General features: G+C 42.5%; 1 protein-coding gene across 1 annotated transcript in view; it reads left to right on the top strand.

Annotated features, from left to right (window-relative positions):
• Positions 1-10,610, top strand: part of MIPEP (mitochondrial intermediate peptidase) — a gene marked incomplete at its 5' end in the record, with an annotated part of 117,208 nt that overhangs the window by 16,469 nt on the left and 90,129 nt on the right. The window contains 4 exons of the mRNA XM_019523787.1: positions 359-447; positions 2,692-2,778; positions 4,148-4,211; positions 10,016-10,198. Of these exons, the coding sequence (XP_019379332.1) occupies positions 359-447; positions 2,692-2,778; positions 4,148-4,211; positions 10,016-10,198 (423 nt within the window). The remainder of the gene's footprint in view (positions 1-358; positions 448-2,691; positions 2,779-4,147; positions 4,212-10,015; positions 10,199-10,610) is intronic.

Below are 10,610 nucleotides of genomic sequence, written 5' to 3'. Positions count from 1 at the left end.
CCAACTGCAGCCTGACCAGTGTCGCATAGAGGGGGAGGATCACCTCCTTGGACCTGCTTGAGATGCATCTGTGGATGCATGAAAAGGTACGGTTGGCCTGCCTGACTGCATCCCCACACTGCCGGCCCATGTTCATCTTGGAGTCAGTGATGACTCCAAGATCCTTTTCCGCCTCCGTGCTGACAAGACTGGAGTTCCTCAACCTGTAGGTATGGTGCCGGTTGTTCCTCCCCAGGAACACTTTGTGATAATAGGTAATAGCATAAATGTGTGTTATGCTAAATGGAACTTCTTTGAATACTCACTTAAATTTAAGATTTCAAATTGAGGCCCTTCTTCTTTTTCATTTTCATGTCAGGCTGACTTTGTGAAGATTGCCCATCCTGACTATACATTCAGAGAGGCTGCTGAAGAAGCCTGCAGAAACATCGGTACCATGGTAGAAAAGTATGTTTATGTTATTCTGTTGAATTAATAGTGATTTGCATGTTTTTGAAAATACTGTATTATCCTACAAGTAGTTTGTCTGGGTTTTTTTGTGTTGCCATTATGCATCCAAGGGTGGTCATTTTTCATAACAAAGACTAGCCTGCTGTTATTAATGAGTTATTTGAAGTTTCATTTCTATTATGTCTGGTGTAATGTAATTCTACTTTAGGTTTAAGTTGTATCTGGAACAGTATTTCATTACACAATTTACTCTGAAATCTGTGCTGTTGGAGCTAAATTTTCTAAACTTCCTGGCAGGTTTTTTTCCCGTCCCTGTGACGTAAATGTAATTGAGGAATGGCAGAATGCTTGTATTTCAGATTTAAGACATTAAAGCATACAACACCTCTTCTGCTTGTGTGCCAACTCCTTGGATTCTTGCCTTATGTGAAAAAGGAGAGGAAAGTCTTCCATTGATACTCAGAAAATAGATGTTGGGGCTGTGTCCAGTTAGATATCTACATTAACGTGCAGTGCTGTCTTACCTTTTAGCCTTCTGAAAGTCCTTTGTAGCTGAAACATCTCCTGCCCAAAAACATTTGATAAGACACACATATAGTGTTGAATTTGATTGTTGGTGCATAGAACACACCCCTTAGTACCCCCTAAGCATGGCGGTGTACCCCCTCGGGAAGCTGGAGATGAGCAGGAAGCTGGAGAGAGCAGGGGAATGTCTCCAGGAGCTGTCTCCAACCCCCTGCTCATTGCCCTGCTTTCTTCAGCCTCCTGAGGCTGGAGATGAGCAGGGGAATGAGCAGGGGGCTGGAGACAGACCCCTGGAAATGAGCTGGAGATAGTCCCCTGCTCTCTCCAGCCTCCTGCTCCTTCTCTGCTACTGCTGGTGAGTGTTGGCGGGGAGCTGGTGGGGGAAGAAACGGGGAGTTGGGGAAGGTCACCTCCCCCCTCCTCCAGCTGCCCCCCACCCACACACACTCGCTTACCTGGAAGAAGCTGGGTCAAGGTCCCTGCAGCTTGCACTGCTGCCTGCCCCGCATGGGCAGGCAACGTGCTTCAGGACCGGGGAAAGGGCCAACCACTGAGATGCTCTGGCAGGCTACCAGAGTGTCTCCGGTTGCCTCCAGGGCACAGTCTGGGACCGTGCCCTGACCTGTTGTTTTTTTATTCCCCGGGGTATTATATTCAGGAGTCTAATTTTGCTCCCCCACTGCAAATTTGCAGTGCAGGGAACATTTTTTTATTCCTGCACATGCGTCTTGCAGCGTCTCAAAGGGGTTTGAGATGCTGCAAGAGGCACGTGTGGGCTCATTTGGATGCACCCTATGAGTGGGTTTGTCTCCACTGCTTTAAGCTTCTCCTAGACTTCTGGTTGCTGCAAAGGAGGGGAGAGGTCTCCTTTACTCTTACTGCAGCTTCCATTTTTGGGTCATCCGTTTATATGAAAGTTTTATGCTGTAGCAGTATGAAATTTACCTAACACCCTAGAGCAGCAGCTGTTAATGTCTTCTGGCAGCAGGCTGGAATGACCCAGCTCAGGTTGAAATAGAACTGTCAATAATAACCAGGTGCTCCTGCTGTCATCACTTTTCCCTACCACTGCTTCTCTGGCACAAAGCCCCCTGCTGCTGAATAGCACTGGATTCAGTGGCTTGATGGTCTGTAGGTTGCTAACCCCTGCCCTAGAGTTGTGCTGCACGTAGCGTTCCAAACAGTTGTAGAGAAACTGACCAGTGATCTTAGTTTTACTCAGCTGATGTTTCTCAAAGCTAGACCTGCTGAAGTAGCAAAGCTTTTTGCAATTCAGAAAAGACAACAGTGCATCAGTTTATGCTTAGTCTCTCTAAAGTGTAGGAAAAGAATAAGACTGAATTCTGCAGAAATTGATTGCTGGGGCCCACACACTTACTTGAGAGAGCTTTTTACTTGCAGCTGGATAGTTCAAGACCTAAGGAGTATCTTGTACAGACAGGCCACAATAAGTAAACCTTTTTGAAAATGCCATTTCAGTTCTAAGTAAACTTGTAGGAAAGAAAAAATCTGCATGCACATGAACCTGAATCTCAGAAATTTCTTTGCTCCTTTTATAGGTTTTACATCTGTTTGTGATTAGAAAACAAGCCATGGCTTCATGTAATGTATTTCTTGAAAAGTTTTAAGTTCTGCCTTTTAAATTAGTAATTCTAAAAGACTGAAATGTCAATAACTGTCATTAATACCTGATGACTTCTCTCTTTCTCTTTCTAGGTTAAACACAGATGTTGAACTTTGTCAAAGTTTGAAACAGCTGTTGGCTGATAAAAAGGTGATGGATTCTCTAGATCCAGACACCAGGTACTTCTTAATGTTAAGCATTCTAAACATTTTATAAATTATTACATTATTTCTGTTGTTAAATTGATTAATACAACGTCAAAACCCTTTAGGACCGTAGAGTAATGGGCGCTGAGTATTTTCCATTCCATTGTAAATGCATCTTTATTATTCTTTGAGAATATACTTTCAGAGTAGTTGCTAAATTCAGTGTTTTGATTACAGTTCGGCATGTGTGAGAGAATACACATAATATATTTTTGAAAGTACATAGCTAAAAAGTATGAAAGATTGCACTGCTGAATATTTATATGATGAAACAAAATTTCCCCATAAAACCAACTCAGCCACCTGGTGGTGTTCTGCTATGGAGTATGTGTAACAGTGGAAACAGTAATAAAGTTTGAACTTAGTAAGGAAAATTACGAGTGGGAAATATATGTGTTCATTTAGACATAAAAGGTAAATGGAGTGTCTGTCCATTCATTCTTGAGATAATTTAAATCCTAAACCATAAACTTTATCTGCAGTGTACTGAAAAAATGCTGAACTGGTAACTTTAAGTTATTTACTTACAATTAAAGTTTCCAATGAAATCAAACATATTTATTAATGGAAGTTGGGTATTGTGAAGTGCATTTTTATTGTATAGGGCAGTGATTCTTAATCAGAGTGTTGTAAGAAACTTTAAGGGTGCTGGCCAATATTAGTGCTGTCAGCTGTGCTAGCCTACATGTTTCACAAAATAAACACAGAGATTACATATTATCTGTTGTGGTCTTTCTAAGGTCTTTACAACAGAAAGAATTGTTCCTGTAGCCAAATAACAAGTGAAAGCAAAGAGCTGGCATCTTTTTGAGGGGTGCCTGAAATCTAAAAAGTTTGAAAATAATTGCTGTAGAATCAAATTAGCCCATCATCATGCATATTTTAAGTTGTACTTTCCTGTAATTAGTGTTTTTATTGCTTCCTGTTTATATGCATCTTTTGATTTATTCTTTATGTTGCAATGAAAATGTTAGTGTTAAATGCATATCTTTATTAGGAATAATCCTTTTCCTCCAAGAATCAAACATCAAGTCTCTTTCCCTGATCACTCAAAATAAGTGAAAAGTCAAATTAAATTGATAAATTTCCTCAAATCAGAATTCATAAACTTGTTCAAAGTTTGTTTCAGAGCAATCACAAAATGTAAGCCTGTTGAAAGAGTAAGTCTATGACAAAATAGTTCTCTCTTATGATATACTAGGTAATGGTGCTTTGTGTGTCCAAACTAAAATATATTCTGTAAAATGTAGCATGCTAAAATGAATGATTGTTAAAGAAAAAAACTAAAATAATGTTTGCTAAGAAATGAGGTCATTTTAACAGGGGTTTACTGTATTTTTAGGAGAGTGGCAGAACTTTTTATGTTTGATTTTGAGATCAGTGGCATTCATTTGGATGAAGAAAAGGTAATTTTTTTGGCTATTATATCTTAATAGAGATTGCTTTTTAACTGTCAAATTCCTAGTTTAGATAGCGTCCTGTTCACTTTTTTGGAGCCTAATTGGTCCTTTGGGGAATTTATACACATACCTTTTTGTCCCACAATGTACCGGAGATCTGCCACTTTGGAGTAGACTTGATTAATCAAGTGTGCTCCACACGTGAGCTGAAGCAAACTGCACTGCACCATGTGCAGTTGTATAAGCAGTGATATGCACGTCAGTCCCCAGAAAATGGAAGCAGTGTGCTTTTGAACTAAAACACCATACTTGCATGTGTAAAAATGTCCTTAGTCCCCAGGTTTGCCCTTTTATGCTACACCAGGGAGTTATAAGCAGTGCCTTGGGGAATTCTCTCAGAGCAAATTAGGTGTATTTGTTAAGCTATCTCAGGAAAAACATGCTTCCCATTATCTAGATAACTGGGTAATGAAAACGTTAGGAGGGATCAAATCTATGTTTAGACCACAGTTTATGCTCTGGCATTGGTAAGTTTCACGGTAGCTTACCCAAAACTTCTGGGTTTATCAGAGCCGGCAGATTTCATTGAGATCTGTGTTGGCTAAATATCCTTCCCATTGTTTGTGGTGTACAAGCTGTATTTCTGCATGAGACAATCTCTTTTACAACTTTTGAGTTCCCACAAGTCCATGCCCACACAAAGACTGTTGGACTACATACAGGTGGAAGGCTGGTCAAAGGGGTTTGAGATGCTGTAAGAGGCATGTGCGGGCTCGTCTGGACGTGCCCAGAGTCATAGATAAGTACAGCTGGAAGGGATCTCCACAGGTCATGAACCTCTGCCTGAGGCAGTATTATTTCTCTCCAAACCATCCCATACAACCATAATTTAAACTGTATATAAGATTACCCTCAACCCTGACACAACATAAACCTAACACCCTAACCTGCCCCAGGTAAAGCAGATGAACCCTGGCAGCAAATGTTGTGCTTCTATAAAATGTTTTCAATATGTGCTCAAGAGGTCCTGGTCAGAGGTCCATGCCCCTTGCTACAGAGTAAGGCAAAAACCCCTATAGTGTGTAGCAATCTGACATGGGGTAAAATTCCTTCCTGATCCCAAATATGATAGTTGGTCTGACTCTGGGCAGAGGGCCGCTTACCCAGTTTTGGCAGGCTGTCGAGGACCGCATGGGTAGCCCTACCCCTTGACAGGTGCCCCCGCCCCCCCCCCTTCACCATCTTTGGACCAGTGTCTTGGGACCAATGTCCCAGGGCCAGCACCGGTGAGGCCCAGAGCAGGGCAAAGGCTGGCAAGGTTCTGTGGAGCTGGGCTGAGCTACACCAGCAGGGAGGGGGGAGCTGGCCCGGCTCCATAGAGCCTCTGCCAGCTGGGACCCCGTGCTCCTGCCACCCTGCTCTGGGCCCTACTGGCACTGGCCTCGGGACACCAGTGCAGGCCCTATGCTCCCACTGGCTCCCGGCCCACTCACATGCAATGTCTCCCAGTCCCCCAGCACACAGCCCCGACCCCCTGCTCGCCAGCAGCGAAGAAGCTAGTGTTGAGCGTGGGGAAAAGTGGCCCCTCGCCTGCCCCACGGCTGGCACCCTGCACTGCAGGTGCTTGCAGCCCATTCGGGGCTGTCTGGAGCAGGCACAGCAGCCTCGTGCGGGCTGCAGGTGGCTGCAGTGTGGGGCGCTGGCCATGGGGCAGGTGAGGGGCCACTTTTGCCCGTGCTCAGCACCAGCTTGTAACCCGCCCCCCTGCCAGCCTGGCAGTGGGGCTGGGTTACAAGCTGGTACTGAGCACGGGGCAAGGGGGTGGAGAAAGCAGCCCCTCCCCACCCAATGCATGGCACCCCACACTGCAGCTGCTCGCAGCCTGCCTGTGGCTGCTTGTGCCTGCTCCAGACAGCCCCATGTGGGCTGCAAGCGCCTGCAGCGCGGGGCATGGGGTGGGCAAGGGGCCGCTTTTCTCCGTGCGGGGAAGGAGCCCAGGGAAAAGCTGAGCATGGGGGAGAATCAGTCCCTCCCCTGCCCCAGGGGAGGCTTAAAAACACTATGACACATAGCAGGAAAAAAAAGTAGGGAGGGGAGCAGGAGCAGCAAGTAAAGCCCGGAAGCATGGGAAATACCTATGGTAGAAAATAGGCATAGCTACACTGAGATCATCCCTGCCAAGTAGCTGTCCAACCTCTTCTTAAACACCTCCAGTGATGGAGACTGCATAGCTTCACCAGGCAGTCTACTCCACTGCCTCATGATTCTTACAGTGAAGAAGTTTTTCCATTTATTCAATCTAAATTTACTTTGCTGCAACGTTCAAGCCGTTGGTCTGCATCTTCCACTCTGCAACAAGAGAGAAAAGGTGCTTTCCCTCTTCCTTGTGAGAGCCCTTCAGATATTTGAAGACTGCTATTATGTCCCCTCTTCAGTGCCTTTTCCATAAGCTGAACATACTTAGTTCCTTCAGCCTTTCCTCATATTACTTGCCTTCCAAACCCTTGATCGTTTTTGTTGTTGACCTCTGGACCCTCTCTAACTTCTTCACATCCTTTTTAGAATGTGGAGCCCAGAACTGCACATAGTACTCCAGATGGGGGCTAACCAGTGCTGAGTAGAGACAGTATCGCCTCCTGTGTCGTTCACCTAATGCTACTTATGCAGCCCAAAACTACAATTGCCTCTTTTGTGGCTGCATCACACTGGAGGCTTGTATCGAGTCTGTGATTTACTAAGACTCCCAAGTCCTTTTCCATAGAACTGCCATCCACCCAGGTGTCATCCATTTTGTATTTGTGTTTTTGATTATTCTTCCCAAGGTGTAGCACCTTGCATTTGTCTGCATTGAATTTTATCCTGTTAGCTCTAGCCCAGCTTTCCAGTCTGTTGAGATCCTTTTGCATCCTTCAGTGTATTCACAATCCTTCAGTGTATTCACAGTCCTTCCCATTTTTAAGTCATCTGCAAACTTGCTCACAAAACTTTTATGCCAGCATCCAAATTATTAATAAACGTACCGAAGAGCACCAGGCCCAAGACAGACCCCTGTGGAACTCCACTGGAAATTTTCTGCCATTCTGTTATGGACCCATTAATAATTACACTTTGCTTGAGGGTATTGGCCCAGTTATCTGTCTACCTTGTAACAGTTTTATCAACTACTACATATGCATATGGTTGGGTCAGCAGTATATGGCCTGCAGAGCCACTAGATCTAGGGCTTTGCCAGTGCCTGAGTCTGTGCTGGGGCTAAGCAGTGAGGAGTTGCACTGGGACAGGATGACTTTCTTGCCACCACTGCTTCTTTTCCTCCCTTAGCCTCTCACCAGCTGGGTCGCCAGTAAAACTTCCAACTGGTGGGAAGCTGTGCTAGGACTGGCCAGCTGGAAGCTGCATTCATACTGCTGCCACTTCTCCCTTCCTCTTTCCCTTCTTCTTTCCAGCCACAGTGCAGGAGTGGCAGAAGCATAGATGCAGATTCCAGCTGCTTGGCCCTGGCACAGCTTCACTTGGCTGGAAGTTGCGTTGGTGACCGAGCTCAGAAGTCTCGCTAGGAGAAGGTAGCTTAGGTGCAGCTACCTGGCCATGGCAGGTAGAAGCTGCTTAGCCCGCATTGGCCTGAAGCCAGGTTGTTTGCATCTTGAAAAGGTTGCCAGCCACTGTCTTTAAAGACATTTTAGTTTTGTTTTGTTTTATTTTATTTATCTATGTATATCTGCTTTTCATTTTTTATAACATATTGCTACTGTTGTAGTAGAGTTTTTCATAAGTATTTTTGGAATTTTCTGTTCCCTTGAAGTAGGTTCTTCTTTAATTCTTTTCTTTTGAGATAAAAATAAAAATCTTTATTAAAATACAAAAATCAACCTCCAATGTTTTTGAATCACTTCTTGATTTTTTTTCTTCATTACTTTAAATAATGTACATTAATTTCAAAAGTCCTCAGTTGTTCACATCGGGTTTTAGGACAACTCATATGAGACCATAATATTTATTTAATTTTCTTATACTTTTGGCAGATAAGATTTTTAGTAACTCCTGTAGTCCTTATTAGGCTGCTGTATATGTTTTATGCCCTTAAGAGGATGATCAGGGATATTCAAGTATTTCCTAGCATGGACTGTGTGTTCCTAGAGAGAGCATCTTGTGAATGACTTCCATTAAAATATAAGGCTTGTTAGACCCTTGATCCATCTAGCCCCGGTATTCAGCAGTAGCCGATGCTTTAGAGGGAGTGTATGTGCATGGCATATCTAGCGTAATCCATCTGCTGTCTTACTTTCCCAAGCATCAACCATCATTGGCCTTGGGTTGTCAGAGAGTACACTCCTGACTAATCTTACTAATGTAGACTAACCAGAGTCTCACTTCCTTGGATAGATAAGGTTCAAATCTACCCTGCCTTCTTTTTGATTTCAGAGTAATATGGCTAGCTACATCTCCCTAATCTTACTAATGCCGCTTACCATTTCTTTGGCAGCTACAGACTTGTGTTGCAGAGACATAAATCTAAGGAATAGTATTTAGTGTAACCTAAACATCTATAATGTGATATAATATCTGAAAACAAGATTCGTGCTTTTGAGTAGCAGCTGGAATATGTCCTCACAAGTTCTGACATCATCCATTCAAATTTGAAACTTGACTGCTGAATTTTATTTCTCTGTTGTGTTTATGCTAATGATTATTGGTCCCACTTCATTTTGCCTTTCATCTACTTCTGCCAGCTTTCACCTGTCCATCCCCACTTTCCTCCTTTGCTTCTTTCTTTCCCTGCCAACTCATCTTTTTGTCGTTTGTTTTTTGTCAGGTCAATTTTTATTTCTCCCATCAGACTCCAATAATTTCTTTCTGTCTCCCACCTCAATCTTGCTTTATCCCTACAAAAAAAATCCAAAGGTTTCCGCTCCCCCCCCCACAAACATAAAAGAGCAAGTATTTTTTATTTTAAAAGTTAGGGATAAAGATGGATGGAAATATTATGGCAGGGCTTTGTCACTTTTGTGTGTGACGCTTTATGAGTATTTCATATCCTTTCTCCCAACTTGAGCCTGTTTTGTCTGTTTATAGGTTGATTTTACAGCCAAGACTGTCCTTAACTTTTTGGCATTAGAAGTAGACTTGTTGAAGCAAATGGGACTACTTGCAATAGTGAAGTTAAGCCTGTATGTAGCCGTTTGCAGGAAAGAATCTTGGATTATAAATTCTTTAGGTTAGGGATTGCATTTTTATTTTGCATATCTATGTACCACCTAGCAGCTTGTGGTATTTAGGAGGTAGGGCAATATAAATGTAAGATGATCAGATCTGAGTGTTACATAGTTCATCAGTGGTAACTGCTGGTGTAGCTGATGTTACATAATTTATTCTATTACTGCTGCCTTGTTTCTTGTGGGTCACCTGTGGAGTAATTTGAGTGTCAGAATTTAGAACTATTTACCACTTATACATTATAAAAGGCATAAAAACTACCCAGAATCTATTTTAATGCATTTTCTTCTAAAAGGCAAACCTTTATGAAGTGTGTGTGTGTATTTGTATTTTATATATAAGATATACAAACACACAGATAACATCTTGATCTTCTCATTAAAGTCATTTGTAAAACTCAAACTTCCTTTGCACAGAATCAGCTCTAATCAAGATTTCATTAATACCACAGGCCTGATCCTAAGTAAATAAATATTTGCTGGGTATAAGCCGTGATATAGTTTAGTTGTACAAATTGTATTCTATGACTGTGGAACACTGAGAGTTGCTTGTGCTGTGTTTTAAGGGAATGTATATTTCATATTTTTCCCTTACAGCGTAAAAAGGCTGTGAACCTTAATGTCCGAATATTGGATTTGTGTAATGAATTTCTTATGGGAACTCATCTTCCCAACAAGATTGACAAGTGCAGTTTGCCAGAACACATTCGCTGCAACTTCATAGTCGATGGAAACTACGTACAAATCTCTGGTTTGCATGCAGACTGTCCAGATGACCTGGTATGTATTAGTTAGCTTCACTGCAGCATGCCCTGAGTAGGAAGGTGCAATTTTCATTTCAGGTGACAGACTGTTTGGGTGCAGACAGCTAAAAATAGGGAACAAGAACTTCAGGTTAGGATTTAAGTGATATTTATTTTGCTCTTCTCAAAACAAATTAGTTCAGAAGTGTTAATGATAGTGACTCAGGCTGTTCCACATACAGCTGTTTAATTTTTATATGAACATAGACTAAAGATAGTTGCTGAATGCATGTTACCAAAACTGTTTTTAAACGCAAACAATGCTTACTCTCATTCTTTAATAAATTCCTTTTATGGCATTTTTATAAGTATGCTTATAAATTAGTGGGTAGTTTCATAGTTTCATAGTTTCTAGGGTCGGAAGGGACCTGAGCAGATCATCTAGTCCG

The sequence above is a fragment of the Gavialis gangeticus genome, unplaced genomic scaffold, assembly GCF_001723915.1.
Source record: "Gavialis gangeticus isolate Ggan-Ray unplaced genomic scaffold, GavGan_comp1, whole genome shotgun sequence".
In the NCBI taxonomy this organism is placed as follows: Eukaryota; Metazoa; Chordata; order Crocodylia; family Gavialidae; genus Gavialis; species Gavialis gangeticus.
Note: the sequence above shows the minus strand (reverse complement) of the source record. Positions and strands in the feature narration are given on the sequence as shown.